The sequence below is a fragment of the Gallus gallus genome, chromosome 3 (genome assembly GCF_016699485.2).
Source record: "Gallus gallus isolate bGalGal1 chromosome 3, bGalGal1.mat.broiler.GRCg7b, whole genome shotgun sequence".
Taxonomy (NCBI): Eukaryota; Metazoa; Chordata; class Aves; order Galliformes; family Phasianidae; genus Gallus; species Gallus gallus.
The window spans coordinates 39,456,617-39,477,325 of NC_052534.1; the positions used below are offsets into that span (position 1 = coordinate 39,456,617).

General features: G+C 49.7%; 1 protein-coding gene across 1 annotated transcript; it reads left to right on the plus strand.

The window, feature by feature from the left end:
* The first annotated feature begins 5,144 nt into the window (after window positions 1–5,144).
* On the plus strand, window positions 5,145–11,996 carry RHOU (ras homolog family member U). The gene is made up of 3 exons (XM_015284392.4): window positions 5,145–5,826; window positions 6,383–6,441; window positions 8,993–11,996. Exons 1-3 carry the CDS (start codon window positions 5,499–5,501, stop codon window positions 9,446–9,448), a joined length of 843 nt encoding a protein of 280 aa, XP_015139878.1. The 5' UTR covers window positions 5,145–5,498; the 3' UTR covers window positions 9,449–11,996.
* The last annotated feature ends 8,713 nt before the right edge of the window (window positions 11,997–20,709 follow it).

A 20,709-nucleotide genomic window follows, 5' to 3' on the forward strand; every position in this document is an offset into this window, starting at 1 on the left:
GATGGGCAGTTTTTTTTGCTGCTGGGTCACCTGCCTCTTATTATCAAAATGGTGTAAAAGCAAAAAAGGAAGGGAGGAAGGGAGGAAGGAAAAGAAAGAAAGAAAGAAAGAAAGAAAGAAAGAAAGAAAGAAAGAAAGAAAGAAAGAAAGAAAGAAAGAAAGAAAGAAAGAAAGAAAGAAAGAAAGAAAGAAAGAAAGAAAGAAAGAAAGAAAGAAAGAAAGAAAGAAAGAAAGAAAGAAAGAAAGAAAGGAGGAAAGGAGGAAAGGAGGAAAGGAGGAAAGGAGGAAAGGAGGAAGGGAGGAAAGGAGGAAGGGAGGAAAGGAGGAAGGGAGGAAAGGAAGAAGGAAAGGAGGAAAGGAGGAAAGGAGGAAGGAAGGAAGGAAGGAAGGAAGGAAGGAAGGAAGGAAGGAAGGAAGGAAGGAAGGAAGGAAGGAAGGAAGGAAGGAAGGAAGGAAGGAAGGAAGGAAGGAAGGAAGGAAGGAAGGAAGAAAGAAAGAAAGAAAGAAAGAAAGAAAGAAAGAAAGAAAGAAAGAAAGAAAGAAAGGAAAGAAAGATGGAAAGAGGGAAAGAAAGGAAGGAAGGAAGGAAGGAAGGAAGGAAGGAAGGAAGGAAGGAAGGAAGGAAGGAAGGAAGGAAGGAAGGAAGGAAGGAAGGAAGGAAGGAAGGAAGGAAGGAAGGAAGGAAGGAAGGAAGGAAGGAAGGAAGGAAGGAAGGAAGGAAGGAAGGAAGGAAGGAAGGAAGGAAAAGGAAGGAAGGAAGGAAAAGGAAGGAAGGAAGGAAGGAAAAGGAAGGAAAAGGAAGGAAGGAAAAGGAAGGAAGGAAAAGAAAGGAAGGAAAAGAAAGGAAGAAAAAGAAAGGAAGAAAGGAAGAAAGAAAGAAACTTGGTAAAATGAAGACCACCAACAAGTCTACCCAAGATATATGGGCCTCATCCACTCCTCTGTTAATTAGCCTTAATGAAAATAATAAAACTAGGAAGCAAAGCAAAATCCAGTGGAGGTAATTAGGATGGGCTGCTGGAGGAGCAGGAGCTCTGGGAAATGGGGAGGTGGCTGTGGGGAGCACCATCTTGCAGAGAGCCTCAGATCACCGCATCCTGCCTGTCCCCAAGTCCTGTTTCACATGGCATGAGAGCAAGTGGGGTAATTATCACAGCTGCACTTTGTGCTGCTTGACAGGCTGTGCTTCCCAGGCTGCCTTTGGGATGCGGCAGCGGTGGCAGGCAGCGTTCCTGCAGGCGCGGCACTGTTAAGCCCATACAAGCAAGCAGACCTCTGGGAGAACTTGTGGATGATTCTGTCTGCTTGTTGTCGAAGAAAAGTTTCCAAGGACAGCAGTAACATTTTATAAAGCACATGTACAGCTGAAAAATCTTTTGGACTTTCTCCTCCTCCTCTGTAGGAAGCGCTTTGCTGCTATTCCTACTGACGTCAGCTGAAGATAAGAAACGTTTGCCCATGGTGCCTCGCTCAGAGTTCCATGTGTGGCTTATGTGCTGATTTGCCCCGTGTCACTGCTGAGGTTTCAATCCGCTTTCAAATGAAAGCTTTGGTGTCCTTGCTTGTCTTATCATACTGACACAGCTGGCAACCTATCCATCTCTTGCTCCCAGTGCCTTTACTGCGATGGGATATCTTGAGTACATTGTAGTGGTTTGCATTTACAGCTAACAGTGTCCGGCGTTCAAAGCCCCGAGGTCACCTCTGGGTGAAGACCCCTCTTCTCTGCTCTTGGAGCTGGGGAGCTGCAGCCTTTTTTGCTCCTCTTGCTCTGGCACTCTTTTTCAAAGGCACAGAGAATCTTAAAGCTGTGGAAGATGCAGCATTTCAGGTAAAGGGAGGAAGCTAGAGAGGAAAAAATAACTCACGTTGCTGCTGGCTTCCAGATCTGTTTGCACATACCTATGGCAGCTGAGAGGCTGGTGGCAGCTGGACTTGGGCTGGGCACTGGGAGGCACCTGGGAGCTCCACCTACAAGCACTGGAGCAGGGCAGGCTTTGACTGTGGGGGTTACTGAGCTGTTTGCTCTTCACCCAGTGAATCCTTTTGCTTTGCCATGCAGCATGGAGAAGCTGTGGGTCTTTCCATTGTGAGGCTGTGGAAGCTGTCCTGTGGTGCACCTCTGGGCTGTAAGTAGGGCAGCTCATGGGGAAGTTTGCCCTATTCACTTCCAGTAAAACTGACGCTTGTGCTGGATTGTTCCAAGTATTTAATCCTCACCAACAAGATCCTAGCAACTGCTTTCAGAGAAGATCTTTACAAGTGGAAAAGGAAAGGGCTGTTTTTCAGCACAGGCCATGGGACTTGTCCAAGTTTGACACCAAGAGGAAGTGCCTGGCTCCAGAAGGGATAACACGTGGAGCAACCATCGCTTCTCAGACTTTACAGGCAGCCAGCCTGTGAGTGCAGAAGAAGCCAGTTAGGGCAGGAGGGTCTCCCTGCCCCTCACCTCCCAGCCCTGCTTCCTCCACCCCAGGAGGAAGGCGCCGTCCCTCTTCTGAGGTGTTGGCCCACACAGGACGTGCACGGCCCACCTCGGGATGCCCCAATGTGCAACACGCTGCCAAAGCTTCCTCTCTTCTACTTTCCTGTCCCCTACCCTCTGAGATGTTCAGCCTAGGGTTCGAGGTTAACTGCCTCACTCAAGATTGTCTCTGCAGCTCCGAGGCAGAAATAGCACGTTAAAATTCCTTGTGAGCAGAAGCACAGTGACACTGCTCCATCCCTGCGGCAGAGCGCTATCCCTGTGCCCCAGGCTGTGGGACAGCCCTGGGCCATGAGGAGCTCTAGGATGGGAAAACTGGTGACTGCCACGCAGTACTTGGGACACACAGTGTCTGCCAGCAGCTGTGGTCTGAGATGGGCTGAAATGGATGTTAAAAGTGAGATAAAGGGATCGCCTCCCACAGTGACTCCCTTGCAGAGGCACTGGAGATAGGAGGCTAAGGTTAATTTGTTTTCTGAATTAATTAGGAATTTGAGAGGCTTGAAGCAATTCTGCTTTGTTTAGCTTTGTTTTATTTTGCTTTCAAGTTGATTTCAACAATCCATTTTGACTTTGAGCTCATGTTAGCGCCTTCTCAATCAAACTTAGCTGGAGGGGTGTGGGGAGATTACCATGTTAATAACGTGCCGGTCCCTGAGCCCTTTCCCCAGGTAGTGAAAACTTGCCTGAGGTTGATATCTTGAGTGATGAACACGTTCTTTAAAAAAAGCCCCGGCAAATATATATATATATTTGAGGTATATATATAAGAACAACAGAATCTTGTGCTTCTCCAGCCCTTTTCCCTCCTGGTGTTCAAGAAGCATCCTCAAAGGCACTCCTCTGGAGTCAGGGGAGGTCAGAGCTGTCCTTCACACAGTCTCCCTTTGCTTTCCTGGCTTGCTGCCCCCTCTTTACTCCCTCATACTTCCCCTTTCCACCTCCCCAGCCAGCGACCAGCTCAGCAGCATTGCCACAATCTCGCTGTTCGGAAGAAAATGGGGAGCATCAGAGATGGCCATTTTCCAGCTGTGGGCTTGCTGCTTTCACAAAGAGTGGGGGCCCCGGCGACGGCCCCGTGGGGCAGGCAGTACCCTGCCCTGCACCAGCAGCACTGCATCACGTCATACCCACTGCCTTGCTCCGTGTCAGGCTTGTCAAGTTTCTGCAGGGAAAAAAAAAAGAAAAGAGAAAGCTTTCATTCTACAAGGCCTACAAGCACTCCGTTCGGATCCTTTGTATCACAGGGAAAATGATAAGCCAGGATATAACAATGACCTACTTCACGTCTTGATAAAATAATTTCCTCTCTCTGTCATTTTCCTCGAAGAATAATATTTGACTAACACGAGCACGTAAGATAGAGTGGGAGCTGATACCGGACCAGCTCCAGCCCTGGGACAGCCAGCAGCACCCTGGTGACCTGCGTGGAGCTAAGCTTCGTTATCCCACAGCTCAGCTCTGAGAACAGCTGTGCTCCAACCTGCAAGATGGGTGCATGCCGTAGGGCTGGGCTGGCAGCTTCGGGGTCAGAGGCTGCCGCTCAGAGCATCCTCCACGCAGGATGGCACCGCTGTTGGGGCTGCCCCGGCTTGCTGCTATGGTGTGGGTGGGAACCCCCTGTGCAAAACAACGGCTTAGATCATCCTCTCCTACAAAGGGCTACTGTATCTGCCTGGGCACATTACAGTATAGCGCAGCCATGCAGCTCCCAGGCTGCTCCCACCCTCCCAGTGCAGGAACAATGTGGGCAGCTGTAATTATCTAACCGGACCCCGCTCAGCTCAATGCATCAACTGTGTTTGGCCACCGAAGGTGTTCAAAAATGCACACGTGGCACTTTTCACTTGCACCGTTTGCAGCGAAGAGCTTTCTCGCATCGTCTTTCGACACCGTTCAAACTGACGTTCAGCTGCTGCAGAGCACTCACCCCTCACCTCCCACCTACGGGAGCTTGTGCATCTGTGCTCTTCATGAGTTCTCATCACCGCGCTGATATAGGACATGCATTTGCTCTTCGTCATCACAGACAGGACGCGGCATCGCTCAGACATCCTCGTGCCCACAGCCAGGGCAGACCGCATGCTGCTGCACGCAGCTAGGAAGAAGTGACACCCTTGCCGTGCATGCAGGGTGCTTTCCTTCCCAGCAAGGCTGAGCCGCACGGGCTCTACCTGACACAACTGCCTCCGTGCTGCGAAGATACTACTAAAGCAGTACAGCTCCGGGAGGTACGCAAGCTATAATTAAACTAAATTCAAACAGAACGCTTTTGATCTAACCCAGGCACCCCACGACGGCTTGCAGCAGCAGCACCAGCAGCACCATAACGCGACGTAGGCACGGAGCCACCCCTGCTACGGCACCGGCTGCGCCTCCAGCGGAGCGCGGGCGAGCCCGACGGGCCCCGAGCACGGGGCGGGACCCGACGGCGCAGGCGGCGCACCCCCTCCGCTCCAGCCAATGGCGGCGCCCGACGGGGCGGGCGGGCCAATCGGAAGCACGGCCGCCGGGCGGCGCCGCGCCCCTGCCCGGCAGCCGCAGCCGTCGGGCGGGCGGAGCGGGTGCTACGGCGCCGCCTGCCGGGCCGGGCCGGGCCTCGCCGCGCGGCTCCTCCCCACTCCGCGCTATGTCACGCGGCGGCGCGGGGCCGGCGTTTAGGACTCTGTAGCGCGGGGCGAGGCGAGCGCAGCGCGGCACGGCACGGCACGGCACGGCACGGCACGGCACAGCTCAGCTCAGCTCAGCTCAGCTCAGCTCAGCTCAGCTCAGCCAGCACACCCAGCCCGGCTCTCGTTGCCCGCACCGCTCCGGGAGCCGCTCGCCCTCCCGCCCCCGGAAAGCGCCCGCTCCGCCGGTGCTGGCTTCGCGGCGGCCGCGCCGCTCCTGCCGGCCCGCGGGCGCTCCGCACCGCTCGCCCGTCGCCGCCGTCTCCGCGCCCCGCCGCTCCCCGGCCGGCGGCCCCGGGCCGCGCGCCGCACCCCGGCCGGCGGTGCCGCGCGGCGCCGCTCGGATGCCGCCGCAGCAGGAGGGCGAGGCGGGCTACATCGGCAAGCCGGTGCCGGGCGGCTGCGAGGTGCCGCCGGTGCCCCCGCGCAGGGTGCGCAGCGGGCGGGCGGCGGCGGCGCTGGGGGCGGCGCTGGGCGGCCGCTGCCGGGCGGCGGGGAGCGGGGCCGGGGCCGCGGCGGGGAGCGGGGCGGGGGCCGGAGCCGAGCCGCGGCGTAGCGTCAAGTGCGTGCTGGTGGGGGACGGTGCCGTGGGGAAGACGAGTCTGGTGGTGAGCTACACCACCAACGGGTACCCCACCGAGTACATCCCCACCGCCTTCGACAACTTCTCCGGTAAGCGGGGGCCGGGGGGCGGCAGCGAGCCGGGCGGCGGCGGCGGGCGGGTCGGTCCCGGGGTGCCCCGCGGCCGGTGCGATCGAGCGGAGCGGCTCGCGTAGGGACCTCGCGGGGCTAAAGTTTGGTCCCTCCGAGGGACGCCGCAGATACGCGGTTCCCTCCGGCCAGAGGCGGCTGCGGAGGGTGAGGCTCCGCTCCGTGTGCCTTCGGCCCGGCGGGGGCTCTCTGTGCTTGAGAACGCGTCTGAGGATCGTGGAGTAGGGTCCCTACGGCAGGGGAAGGCACGGCGCGGGGCTGTGAAGCGGAGAGCCCCCAGGGCTTCTGCGTGCCGGGTTACTGGTGCTAGAGCCGGCTCCAGCCCTGCTGAGCTGTTACATCCAGCCGAAGCGAAGAGAAAGTCTGTATGGACAGAGAGACCGTCTCCTTTCCTCTGTTTTTTTTTTATTTATTATTATTATTTTTAATTGTTTTTCTTTTTTCTTTTTTTTTTCCCAATGGGAAACGTGCAAAGTTGAACTCACCACGCTTTTTTTCCCCTCCTGTCTCCCCCTAGCCGTGGTGTCTGTGGATGGCAAGCCGGTGCGACTGCAGCTCTGCGACACGGCCGGGCAGGTCAGTGAAGCCACCAAACCCAGTGACAGCAGGAGGGGGTGGAGGTTCCCGGGGGGAGAGGTCACACAAAGCGGTCCCCGTGGTGACCCCGGAGCGTGGAGGGCCACCTGGTGTTCCCTGAGAACGGTTATCACCGGCTTCATTTTTTTTAGTTAAATAACCGCGGAAACGCCAATTACTGTGTTTGGGACACAGACATGTAGCTGTAGGTATGGAGAGGTGGAAACTGTGCTGTTAAAGGGACTTGAGGGAGAAGAAAAATACCATTTGGTGGCATCCTTGGGGACTTCACACTTTCAATTCCCATCCGCTAAGAAGCGCTGCCTCTGCTGAGCTGACCAACTCCTGCTACTTCCAGCTCCTCGTTTGCCTGACCAGAGCACCCATCTCTTGTGTTTCCTGCGTGTACTTGGCTTGTGTGTGCCATAAACGCATGCAGTGCTGTTTGAGCCCAGGTGGCTTGACGTTTTTTGCTACCTGTCCTGTTTTTGAAGGGGATGGGAGCTGGGTTCATGAACTGCTTTGTGGATCCAGGTCTGTGGCTTCCCCAAAGCCACGCAGATAAATCTCGGCGGCCTTAGCACACAAACCTAGTTAGGTGCTCTGCAAGCGGGTGCCCTACTTGAGAAACGACTTTGGAGGGCTGAGCAGCCCTGGCAGCAGCGTAGGACTTCCATCTGCCCTACAAACCCAACCTGAAAGCCTGCGTGCAGGTTATTACCTGCCTTCTGCAGGTAATAGCATCGAGTGTCCCCTGGTCTCGTGCCAGGGTGGAACCCTGCGTGTGCTCATAGGCAGAGCGTGCAGGTGACACCGCTGGTACGGTGACAGCGTGTGGATGTAGTGCCCAGGCCAGGTGGTGCCAGCCAGTCTGCTCACCTGCACTGCTGCGGAGTGGTTCAGGTGTTTGGCTGTCCAAGTGCCCTGGAACAGGAGGAGTCGCTCCATTACACACGGAGGGGTTGTCTACAGCATTAGTCATCCTGAATAAAATACGCCCGGCTGGGTGAGATTGCTGCTGGAATCTGCAGCTGAAAGAGCACTCCAATCACGGTGAAATTCCAGCTATTTCAATGTCAGCAGCCTGAGGAGGTGCAGAGCCCTGCAGTTTGTGTAACCGCCATTGAATCCACAGGAGTGCACTTGGAACATAAAGGGCGCCGTTCCATCTGGGCAGAAACCCTTAAGATCTGAGTTTGGCTTTCGAGCCCATTGAATCGAGTGCTGCTGAGCTTTCTCACGTTGCAGGAAGAGGCGGTTAGGCGGTGAGGTGCCTTGCTGCAAATGGCCCTGTCCTTCAGTGCTGCAGCTCAGTGAGCATGGGGCTCCTCCAGTCAAATGGTGAGAACCCGCTCTCCTGTGAGCCTTAATCTGGGAATCAGCAGAGCTAATGAAGCTTGCTTTCTTGACTCGTGTTTTATAAATTGCTGTCTCTCTCAGAGTTGCTGCTGGAAGAAATTCATTCAAGTGGAACGAGACTTCTGAGGCTTCCAGTGGGCTTTAAGCTGCATATCCCGTGCCCTCACGGGCTTTAAAGCAAAACTTCCCATCTTGAAAATTAACGCACGACTTGCAATGCAGCAGTAAAATGCTGGTGTTGGAGGGATGTCTTCAGCTGTGTTTGTTCTCTGCACTTGAAATTCAGAGCTTTTGAGAACATGTCCATTTTAATTAAAATGTCACTTTGTAGAGGCAAATCCTACCTGCTCAGGCTGCTGGTGTTACCCTGCTTTCATCCTGCTGTCAGCATCAAGGGCTGCGTGCAGTTAGTTAACCCTCGCTTCTTGCTGCATTCTTTGCTCCTTTATTACCTTCAGGTGCTTGGCTTTCTTGCTGCTACCTCCTGAAGCTGCAGAAGGGCCTTGCTTTGTTGGAGTTTCCTCTAACAAAAAGAGGAAAGGGGGGGAAAAAAAAAATAAAGATAGCACCGGGAGGCCTGCAGTTTGTTTGATGTGGCATGGGTGGGAGGGAAAGGTAAAGCTCTTATTCCATGCCATTGGCATGTTAAGCCCGTGCATTGTGATTCGCTGTTGCTGCCATTGGATTTAAATCCCCGGGCACAAAGGCAGGGAAATTATTGCCTCTCCTGTAGGATGTTGTTAAGTAGCACTGGTTTCAAAATGTTTCCGGCCAGGGTGTGCTTGCTGCCACTTGTCTGCCGTGCTCTCGCCTGTGTCTGCAGGCAGGACGGTACCTCTGAGGTCCGTGTACCTTTTCCCTCCCGTACCTCTCTTTTTAGCTTCATTGCTCTCTATGACTTTGCTGGTCCTTTTTTGGGCTGAAATATCATCAGCAGAGGGCTGATGTGCAAGTAACAAAGGAAATACGTAACTACTTGAAGCTGCAGCACTGGAAAAGCTCAGAGCTGAGCCAGGTGGGAGCTTGCGGCTGGGCAGGCCCAGGCCTTGGCTCTGCACGTGGGCCTGCTGCCGCACCTCATCCCATGTTCTGGTGCTGTGGTGTCCCTGGAGGACAGGGGTTGGAGCTGGGGGTGTTTTGCGGCCTACACAGCGCTGTTTGTCAGGTGCTAACACGGTGTTGTTCTGTGCAGGATGAGTTTGACAAGCTGAGGCCTCTGTGCTACACCAACACAGACATCTTCCTGCTGTGCTTCAGCGTCGTCAGCCCCTCGTCCTTCCAGAACGTCAGCGAGAAGTGGGTCCCCGAAATCCGATGCCACTGCCCCAAGGCGCCCATCATCCTGGTGGGGACGCAGTCGGACCTCCGGGAGGACGTCAAGGTGCTCATCGAGCTGGACAAGTGCAAGGAGAAGCCGGTCCCGGAGGAGGCCGCAAAGCTCTGTGCTGAAGAAATAAAAGCCGCGTCCTACATCGAGTGCTCGGCTTTGACTCAGAAAAACCTCAAGGAGGTCTTTGATGCGGCCATTGTGGCTGGAATTCAGTACTCAGATACCCAGCAGCAACCAAAGAAATCCAAGTGTAGGACTCCAGACAAGATGAAAAACCTCTCCAAATCCTGGTGGAAAAAATACTGCTGTTTTGTATAGGAGTTGCGAGGGCCCGAGTGCTGCTCTGAGGAAATCAAATAGAGGCTATATTAGCTGAAATCTCATTCTGTGTTGTCCCGGGTGTATAGCTTAGATCTGTATGTATGTGTATATGTTGCTACTTGGTATCTCCGTTGCCCTCACGAGGGTGGCAGAAGGATTTGTAGTTAAATCATGGCTGTAAATTGGGTCTGGCGTTGAGTTTCGTGACTAAAGTCTTTCATTGGGGAAGAAGCGCACCACTTGTCTGTGAAGTTACAAGGATTTGTCCAAAGGATTCGACTTCTTGTCTTACCCTGTGTACCTGACGGGGAGGAACAGATGGGAGCCTTTCGCCGCAAGGGCTGCACAGGAGGACTGTGGAAATGTAGAGCTCTGTACACGGACAGTTAAAGGGAAGATAACACTGTGCCTCCTAACGGACCTTTCTAGCTTTAAAAAACCCACTCCTGCTCTCTTCTCCATGTCTTCCCAAACCAACAGTCTTAGGGATCGCTTTAAAAAGGGTATGCAAGAGGTGTAATCTATACGCAAATGCTATGGTTGGAAAGGTCACATATATACCTTCAGCATGCTATGAGGGAACCTGATACGTTACAGCACTGACATCTCATTTGTCACCTCCCGACTTGAGGGTCATTTCTGTCCTTTTCCCCTCCTGCCCAGGGTGTCGCAAGGAAGCCCGAGGAGTGTTACTGAGCCTTAGCTCACCGCTTTGGGTGGCAGTGGGTTTCTCTCTCTTTGTGTGGATGTGACGGCAGTTGGTCTGTTTCAGCAGAAAAGAATGTAAATGCTGTTGGGTTTGTTGGGTTTTTTTTATCTTTTTTTTTCTTTCTTTTTTTTTTTTTAAGAGATGTAACAAATATCTGTGCAGCACCGTGCAAACTGCATCTGTTTTTAAGTCTATAGCCAAGAGTCAGAATGCCCCTCCTTACCTTTCAGGCTGCTAAACAAACAACAAAGCAGGCAGATCAAGGTGATAACAGACTGGACTCCAGCAACTGAGGCTGCTGTGTCCTCTATCAGGCTGTTTTCAACCAAGTTAATGTTTCCCTCCTAAAAGCAACAGTTGCTTATGGTTGAATCTTGTCCAAACTCATGCAGGGGAAATGGGCTGAGGCCACTCTGAAAATGCAACTGACGGTGTTTTCCCAGATCAGTCCAACAGGTTAAACGTGCCTAAAATGTAGCTGAGTGATCGAGGTAGTGCAGGGCTGTGTGTGACCCAGCCTCTGACTAAATCCTACGGGGCTAAGCCTAAGTTCAGTTCCTGTGGGTTTGAGAGACTGGAAGAGTAACGTGACTCTCTGCAAGAATGGTATTTTAACTTCTTCTGCAGAGGGCATTTAGTCTGCACTGTCTGTCTGTCTTTTTATGGCCCCGACTACTGTTTTTTTTTTCTTTCCTAGGTATTTCAAGATCAGATTCTTTTCTTTTTCTTTTTTTCTTTTTTTTCCCTTTGGCCATAGCCTTAAAGTGACCTTTTTCATAGTCTTAAACTAAACTGCAGTTGCAGAAAGCCAGAACCCTTTTTCATCATAAATGAATCAATGCCTGATACAGAAAGGAACTGTGGAAGCCATTTGAACTGATAAAGCTGACCGCAGTTTACCTCCTGGCCCATTAAAGAAAATGACACTACGTAGATGGATTCTAGGTTGTATTGGCGCAAACTCCACAGGCAATATTTTTTCCTCCACTACAGCAAAATGAGTATGAAGTGGGTAACGTTCCATGGCTGAAAACTTGAAAATGGAATGGAAATCTTTACACAGGGCCTGATTCAATAAGAATGTGTTGGCTTCTGCACTGGAACAGCCTGGAAAAGCAGTTTCCATAGCACAGAAGCTGGATGGATTGACCTTGGTTGCATCTGGTTCATAATGGTTTAATGTTTACTGGTCATGAAGTTAACATCTGAGCCTTTGTATTTCTTATTCTAATGCATTGACAGGATTTCAGATATGCAGTCATAATGTCATCTTGGAGCAAATCTTAAAGCCAGGTTTCTCTTGGGTGCTTTGTTGCTCTGTATTATGGTCTCAGCTGATCAAAAATGTGGAGTTTGGAAGGAGACAGGCTAGATTCTGAGCAACTCCCACTTCCAAAAACAACACAGTTTCTTCTACAAGGTCATACTGCTTTGTATCGCGCCGTACTGGAAGCAGTAGGTTATATTTTATAAGCAGCCCGTTCCATAGTCTGGAGTAGCATTACTTTTAAATGTAGCCAGCTGTGACTGTTTCTGAAAATGTGATGTATATACAACTTGTTATAGCCTTTTACTAGGTGTACGTAAACTGAGGTCTAATAACTTTATGAATACTGCTCTACAAGGGGCTGCACAGGGTCTGGGTTTTAGAATGATTACTTTTAAAATCACCAGTATTTTACGAGCGCAAGTGGGGGGAAGATGTCTTTATGTAGTCTAATCTGATGTGCCTTATGAAAAAAAAACCTCTTCTAAATGTAGGCTATATTCTGAAAGAAATATTTCATGTGAGAATGATATAAATGAGGTATTTGGAAATAAATGCTGATCCATGTATGTGTCTGCCTCTGCTGCCCACAGGGAGGAGGGGGGTGCGTGTGGGCTCCTTGCACCTGCACTGCAGAAGCGAGGTGTGCAGCAAGGACAGCATGGTCCCCCTGGGAACACCCAGCCCAGCATGACCTTTCCTGATCCTGTTGCACTGGGGGTGCCGGATAGGGTGTTTTGGAAGAGCAGAGCCAGTTCCCTTCTCTTGGAGCCTTTTCCATGCCATCCTGTATCCCATCTTGTCCCACTGAGTGCTCACAGCCAAGTCCCCATGCAAAAGAGCTGTGGTGCATTTCTCCCTGCTGCTCAGCCTGGTGGCTTACCTATTCCTGGGTCTGGAAAAGGCTGAGCCAGCTCAGGTCATCCTCGCTGCCTGAGTGATGTTGTGCATGTACTGCTGTGATCAAAAGGCTCTGCTGCCCAATGTGAGCTATGGGATGAGGTGGCAGCCATGGCTGATAAGAGTGCATTGAAGTATGCCTGCTGTATGAGAGGTTTTCCAGAAACACTGAAATTGCTGCCACTTCGTAATGGATGGAGGTTCCCAAGGGAGGATTTTTGTTGGTTTTCTTTTTTCATATCAAATCAAATGCTCTCAAAAAAAAACTGATCTATCCTTGCATGGAAATATACTTCGCTTTTACCATTTTTTTTCCTATGTATTTTGTGGATTGGACAACTCTAGGGTATGACCGAGGGTCAAGTAAAGCTGGGATGTGACAAATGGTCCTTCAGAGCCAGCTGGGAGAGAGGATCTCTAAGGAAACCTGACTGCGCTCTTTACTTTTTTATTTCCTTCTTAGAGATCAGTCACTGACTGCGGAGAGGCTTGGTGTGACCATGTGAGGCTGACCCAATATTGTCATGTGCATTACACTTAAGCACGGAACATCACTTCAGCATGTGATTCCCCACGCAACGGAGCACCACGTGCTCACATGTTTGTGCAGAAGAGACCCCTGTCATCTCCTTCTGCCTTCAGTGCTGCCCTGTCATGCAGCAGGATGGGAAGAGGGGGGAAATAGCTGTTGAGGAATGAGTAAGACATCATAAAAGTGGGAAGAACTGATGAAAAGGCTCCCGGGCAATGTGGAGTCATAGAAACTACTTTTACCTACGTTAGGCGCAAGTAGATTAAAAGCCCAATTAGACGAATGCGTGAGGAAATGAACAGCCCCAGTGAGGGCTGTTAGGTACAAAAATAGAGCCTGTTCTTTAGGAAGTCCCAGTGCTGTGGAAGCTGGGAGGAAATACTGCTGCACACTGTGGGGAAAAAAATCACTCTGTATTTACTTCATTCTTAGATTCTTTCCCCAACCATCCGTGCAGGTTTGAGCCAGGATATGGGATGAGATGGACTTTTGGCATCCTCCAAGCCTGCTGTCCCAGTGTAGTTAAAGCTTTTGCATTTGCTCTTGCAGGATGTTTTTCAAGCCAGCAGCAGGGCCCCAAGACCCAACAGGACCTCCTGAAGATTAAGCTTCTGACACTGCTGGCAGAGAGTGGGAAGATGTAATACGATTAGGGCTGTTCATTACCCATTTAGTGCAGTTCTCTGTGGTATAAACCAAGGAGCAAACAGTTGTGTAATGCAATGAATTTTACCATCTGAGGCAGCGTTCTTCAATGTTACTGATTTATTTCCTGACTCTGTTTTAGCAGGAAGAATAAATCAGTGATGTATATGAAAATAATAGGTGTAAAGCTTGGCGAGTATGCTTTTTAAATCAACAAGGGGACTATTTGTAGGAAGGAATCGTGAGGGGTGGCTCTGCTGATCTGCAGGGATGACTCCCGCCCCCAGAGTCTTGCTGGCTCCTCAGCTTGGAGCAGGGGGGTCCGGAGCAGGCATCGGTCAGATGCCAGCAGTGGGAGCAAGAGCATAACCAGGCATTTGTGGCTCCTCAGCATGTTTAGGTCTGGTTTCAGGCTTACTATCTATCTGGGGGCAAAAGAAGGGTCATATCAGAGGACAAGCGTCATCAGTTGGTTAATGCAATCCCTGCCTTGCCGTAGCTTAGAGCCACAGAATCATAGAATCGTTAAGGTTGGAAAAGACCACTAAGATCATCTAGTGCAACCGTCAGCCCATCCCCACCGTGCCCACTAACCACGTCCCTCAGTGCCACATGTTTCTTCAACACCTCCAGGGACGGTGACTTCACCACCTCCCTGGGCAGCCTGCAGTCCTTTGGCAGAGGAAGAGGATTTCTCCGAAGGCAGCACTGGAACAATCGCTCCCCACTCATCTTCTCCTTCCACGGCTGCCTCTCCCCCTGCATTCCCCTCTCTATAGGCAATTTTCTCATTTATTTTTAATTCAAAACAGTGCTTTGCCCGGAGCCTGGTGCTCAGCATTTTTATGCTCCCTGCATCACATTCTTGCATCTTTTGAGCTTTGTCATAGCCTTTCCACATTTTAATTATAAGCTCAGCAGGCTTCAGGCTTTGCTGTTCCTCTGAGCTGAGAAAAAACTGCTCCTTTTTCTTTCCTCTCATTTTTGTAATCTTCAGCAATCAAAGTGGATGAATTTTGGGAAAAAACGGGCAGCATATTGCAGAGACTGAAGACTGGATCACGATAGCAAGGGGGTAAAGTCTCTGCCTGGAGCGGCAGTAAGGCAACACTGCGTGCCTGCACGCAGCCGCTGTTGACATCTTGGGGTGAGGGCTCTGCATCTGCTTGGCTACAGGCAGGGCCCTGGCCATCTTCAAAGGGCTTTGAAGTGCCCCCTGGCAATCTCCTCTGGAAGATAAGAGATTACAGAGAGAGAGGAAGGAGTTCCTGAAAACAGCTCCAGCAGCACGTATGTTTATCTAGTCTGGGTAATGCAGAAGGAGACCAAAGCCTGGGCTGGTGACATCCGAGAAGACATCCAGGGATTCAAGCAGAAAATGCTAAGTAATGGGAAAACATTATTTGACTTTTTTTTACCTCTTTTGTTTGTTTGTTTGTTTTTGTCTGTTTAAATCCACTGCCTCGGGACTGCAGCTGCGTGAGAAAAGTACACCCCGTCTAGTCCTTCCTTATGGATCTGCTTAACAGTTAGGTTACTGCAGCCAACCAGAACAGAGATCCCAAACCCACTGCTTAAATAAATACTTCTCTTTGTTTTAAACTGGGCTCCCATTCATTTCAATGTGACCCCCAGTTGTGAAACTGTAAGTTATGGTGAATAGCAGTTGATCACAGAATCATGGTATCATAGAATGGTTTGGATTGGAAGGGACCTTTAAAATCATCTGGTTCCAACCCCCCCCCCCCCCCCCCCCCACACCCAGCCTGGCCTTGAATGCTTCCAGGGAGGGGGCATCCACAACCTTTCTGGGTGACCAGTTCCAGTGTCTCACCACCCTCACCGTAAAGAATTTCTTCCCAATATCTAGTCTAAATCTACCCTCTTCCAGTTTAAAGCCATTTTCCCTCATCTTGTTGTTACATGCCCTTATTAAAGTCTCTCCCCGCCTTTCTTGTAGGCATCTCTCAGGTACTGGAAGGCTGCTGTAAGTGCTATAAGATCCCTTCGGAACCTTCTCTTCTCCAGACTGTAGAGCCTCAACTTTTCCAGCCTATCCTCACAGGGAAGGTGCTCCAGCCCTCTGATCATCTTCATGGCCCTCCTCTGGACCTGCTCCAGCAGCTCCATGACCTTCTTGTGTTGGGGGCCCCAGAACTGGATGCAATACTCCAAGTGGGGGCTCACATGAGCGGAGTAGAGGGATAGAATCACTCCCTCAACCAGCTGGTCACAATTCTCTTGATGCAATCCAAGATATTGTTGGTCTTCTGGGCTGCAAGCACACATTGCTTGCTCTTGTTGAACCTTTCATCAACCGACACTCCCAAATCCTCTCCTCAGGGCTGCCGTCAAGCCATTCTCCACCCAATCTGTATCTGTTCTTGGGACTGCCCTGACCCAGGCACAGGACCTTGCACTTAACCTCATTGAACTTCATGAGGTTGGCACGGGCCCATCTCTCAAGCCTGTCCAGGTCCTTCTGGATAGCACCCTTTTCCTCTAACGTGTTAACTGCACCACTCAGCTTGGTGCTGTCTGCAAACCTGCTGAGGGTACACTTGATCCCACTGTCCATGTTGCCTACAAAGATGTTAAATAACACCAGTCTCAGAACTGATCTCCAAGGAACTCCACTTGTCACTGATCTCCACTTGGATATTGAGCCATTGACCACAGCTCTCTAAGTGCGGCCATCCAGCCAATTTCATATCCAGTGAGTAGTCCATCCATCAAATCCATTTTTCTCCACTTTGGCAACTAGGATGTCATATGGGACAGTGTCAAACACTTTGCACAAGTCCAGGTAGACAATATTAGTTGCTCTTCCTTTATCCACTGACACTGTAACTCCATCATAAAACTCCATCTTCTTTTTTTCCCTTCTCGAATAGGGGTTTATGTTTGCCCTTTTCCAGTCAGTGGGAATTTCACCAGATTGCCATGAACTTTCAAATATGATGGATAGTGGCTTGGCAACTTCATCTGCCAGTTCTCTCAGAGAACCCATGGATGGATCTCATCAGGTCCCATGGACTTGTGCACCTTCACATTCTTTAGATGGTCTCAGACCTGATCTTCACATACAGCAGACAGATCTTCCTTCTCCAAGTTCTTACCTTTGCTTTCTGCAGCTTGGGCGGTATGGCTAGAGCCCTGCTGATGAAGACTGAGGCAAAGAAGTCATTGAGCATCTCAGTTTTCTCCGTATCCCTCATGACAAGATGGTCATGTGATCCTATTTATGGATAAATAGGAGACCAGGTGATGAGGTAAGTGACAGTGAGACTTGATCCACTGTCTTCTCTATTGTGTAAACCTGTTGTGTTTGCTTTTTCCTCCTCAGCTGAAGTGTCCCAGGCTTGTCCAGTCTCTTCTCACAAGGGAGTTGCTCCACCATTTCAGCTGTTGTCCCTCTGGGTCCTCCCTGACTCCACTGTCCCCTTCCTGAGGGGTGCAGAGCCCCTCTTTTGCCCCCTCTATGGGCAAAGATTCAGCCCTGCGTTTTGCATGCTTCTTGGCAGTACCCAGCAATTTGTGTGTGCTGTTTCAACAGGCATTGGGATTGAACCTTGTCAGAAGCTTTCTGGCAACCCAGCTGTATTATCTCCCTGAGATGCCCATTACCCGTGCGTTTGCCTTTATCCCCTCCAACCACAGCAGATTTCCAGGATTCCCCTTTAAAGAAGCCAGGCTGACACTCCCAACAGACTGTATTGTCCATGAGGTTCATTATCTCACTCTGTTGTACCATTTTACTTCCAAATGAAAATATGGGGAATTGTCTGTCTGTCTGTTAGTGGTACAGCTCTGTGAAAGAGCCTCTGCCCAGGAATTTCTCTGATCAAAACTTGTCTATGATGAATCTGTGATCTTACCAAGGATGGAAGTCAAGCAACAGCTTCCTGCATCACCCCGTCCATCTGGAGGATATGGATCGTGAAAATTTCTTATCACACCAGGGTGCTAAAAGGCTCCAGTATGCTAGGTCACAAATTCCAGATGTGACACAAGTTTTTGCCACTTTAGTGGCTTGCTAACCAAGGATTCTTTGACAGGTTTTCTGATCACCTACCCAGTAGAAAGCAGATCTATTCATAATTATTCCAGTTCTGATTGCACTAATCTCAATCACATTTGAAAGATTCAACTTTTGAAGGGAAAACAACCTTGAGCTACCTGAGCAGTAGTCCAAAATACTGTTCTATTCCCTAAGTGCTTTGAGAAGGGGTCTTCACGTCCTTTAAAGCACAGCTTCAAACTTGTTTTGTCCAGAATAGATTTGCCCAATCAGAATGGAAACTCAGTAAATTTTATCCAAATGACACTGAATGTGTTCCCACACTGTATGTGGATGCGAAAGGCACGTGTGCATATCTAACATCTGTAAATTTGAAATATTCATTGTATTTTGGAGGGTTGTGATCCCAGGCTTTCAACAGTATACATCTGTTATTGCTTGACTTCAGTGCACAGGAACACAATATACTGTTACTCCAGGCTAGAAAGAAATAGAGTTTGATATTTTATAGCCTCTACCTTTAGCAGGAAAAGTGCAGAGGAAGAAAGCGGTTGGACTCCAATATCATTTTTACATAGGCCAAACTCCCCCTTGTCACACTGGGGCTTACTGTAAGGACGTGAAGTGCAGCCTGTAGATATTATCAGGCATTTTACGCTCCTGAATCCAAAGCAGCAACTTTTGCGGTCAGTACTTTTGGGAGCAGCAGCATCAAAATAACGCTGAGAGATGGACAGGAGGCATTTGACAGGCTTGATGACAGAAGGACGCCTTGATAAGCACTGTTATTGTTTGGGATCCAGTCCAGATTTTCGGAGTTCTTCATTTGAAGACTTAGTTAAAGCAGTCGCTAAACCCCTTTAAAGTGCAATAGATCAGTTCTAATTAGGACCAGGTTGCTCTGACTGGAGGCCGCCTTTGCTGGTAAAGCTTTCTGGTGCGAACCAGGCCTGGCAGGCCAGGAAGCAGCCAAGGATCCTCATTGATCAGCGACAGTTCAAAGCGAACCCGTAAGAAAGCCGCCATGCATCATGGCAGCTTTCTTATGGGTACTTTGCATCCCTTTAGTGTACAGTTGAGAGCCTTAACATTTACGAGGCTTGAAATTTGACCTATACTTCAGACCCGGAAGACCACGGAAGAGAGGGAAGCACGGCAAGAGAAATGAAAGTGCTGGTGGGCAGGGTCAGGGCTGCAGCCCTGGGGCTCTTCTCAGTCTCAACAGTTGTCGTTTCTGTAATAAACAGCGTAAGAGCTGCTTGGAACTCAGGAGTGATATATCCTGGAGTCTCGCAAGCCCCCTTTTGCTTTGCTGTGCATTCTGTTGGTTTCAGAGGACTGTTTCCTAACTGGGGACAGCAGTTATTGGGCAAGCTTCCATTCATTTCCCCCCACACTTTGTATTTCTCACCCAGGCACTTCTGTTTCTGATTAATTAGCAATCAGGGTGGCAAGAAAGATAGCACAATCTGGTGTTTACAAATAGCTTTATCTCAGTGGGTGGACCAGAATGGAGTTTCTCAGGACTCGTGGCCCATATAATCCCCATGACAGAGGGATATGGGGCTGCTTTTTTCTCCCCCTTCTCGTTTTCTCATCCTGGTTCCTGGCGTTACTCCCAGGAGTGGTCTCTGCAGTTGATAATTTCCCCACGTGCTGCCATCAGGCTGGGGTTTCTGCTTCAAAGACTCTTACATTGACTTCCCCGGGTCTCAGCAGCCAGCACACGATGCCTTTCAAAAATGAACACTTGAAAGGGTGAGTGGGAAAATGCGTAACAACTGAAATAGCATCATAGAATCATTTGAGTTGGAAGGGACCTTTAAAGGCCGTCTAACCCCATTCCCCTGCAATGAACAGGGACACCTACAGCTAGATAATCTCCTTTGTTTGCACTGCCGCATGTTAACAAGTGAAGCATCTGTGACATGTTCTCAATAAAGCTGGTGCTGGATTTGTCTCCATTGCCTAGAAAATCCCCTTTAATCTTGTGAAACGCTATCGCTGTAATAAGAAGTATATCATGGCTTGGATCATTTTGCTCATTCCCCCTCTATTGTTTTGATCAGGTGTGGTGCCAATTTGCAAATATTTAGCAAGATTAAAGCTTGTGCGAGGAGGAGAAGCATCATGTAATGGGAAGAGAAGGAGAAAAGACGTAATAAATAGATAATAAATTATCTAAATTTGGTCCCAGACACGTTTGACTCAGCACTTGGTCTATTGTTTTTATTTCTCTCCCAGTAAGCTTTGCACTCACAAATCAAGCCTTTTCCCTCCACCTTTTATAGCTGCTGATGTTGTTTTGTTCTTTTAGGCCACATGTTGTGACATTAATTAAATAAAAACCCCTATTTATCTGTGATCCATTTAGCTGTGCTTGAAAGTGGAATTGCTCTAGCTGGGCAGATTAGGAAGGCCTTAGTGTTGTGTGCTTTTCAAAGCAAGCAGATGGGCTTACTTATTTGAAGAGCCTGGGAGTTTGGGCGAAGTGGAGAGGGAGGGAGATGGGATTTCCCTCTTACAGTTTAGTTCTTTGGCCTGCAGACTCAGGTCCCAGATCTGCTCCCAGTTACGCTGTGTAACTCTAAAGTAACTTGATTTACAGCAACCCGCTCTGGATTTAACTCCGCATAATTGATGGCAGAGTCTGCTCCTTATTATTCATTCTGCACCTCTCCAGTTTAAAGGGTCAGGGAAGATATCTGAGGAACAGAACTGCCTTTGATCTTTGCTTTCATATTTCTGCTACATTTTACACACACAGTGAGCTATGTCATGGCCTTTCACTAAGAACTGTTCAGCAAGAAGAGGCAGAAGAAGCAGTCCATGATCCAAGGAAGCTTCTAAGATGTATGAAGTGCAAAACAGAAATGGCTTAAGAACAAGGATGGATTTCTATTTCTGTTATTCCCGATTACAAGCCAACGTGCAGATAGAGGAAAGCAAAATAATTATTCACCATATGCTCTCCTTAGTAGACCGCTTCTTTTGAAACTGTTGGCTCACTGTGCCACATAGAATGGCACTGCAAATACCAACACTGTTTTTGTAATATACAGTGTGGGGATTGCTCCCAAGAATGTACATTTATACGTGTACATCATACACCTGTGCTACCTATTTATTATCCAATGTATAGAGGTAGAAAAAGATAGGCATTCAGTTCACTGTTAACACATAC

What these genes read in the sequence shown, in the direction of transcription:
- RHOU (XM_015284392.4), top strand. Translation starts at nt 5,499, where the DNA reads ATGCCGCCGCAGCAGGAGGGCGAGGCGGGCTACATCGGCAAGCCGGTG. An exon ending in CGCCTTCGACAACTTCTCCG is followed by an intron (nt 5,827 to 6,382) that starts GTAAGCGGGGGC and finishes GTCTCCCCCTAG; the next exon opens with CCGTGGTGTCTGTGGATGGC. An exon ending in TCTGCGACACGGCCGGGCAG is followed by an intron (nt 6,442 to 8,992) that starts GTCAGTGAAGCC and finishes TGTTCTGTGCAG; the next exon opens with GATGAGTTTGACAAGCTGAG.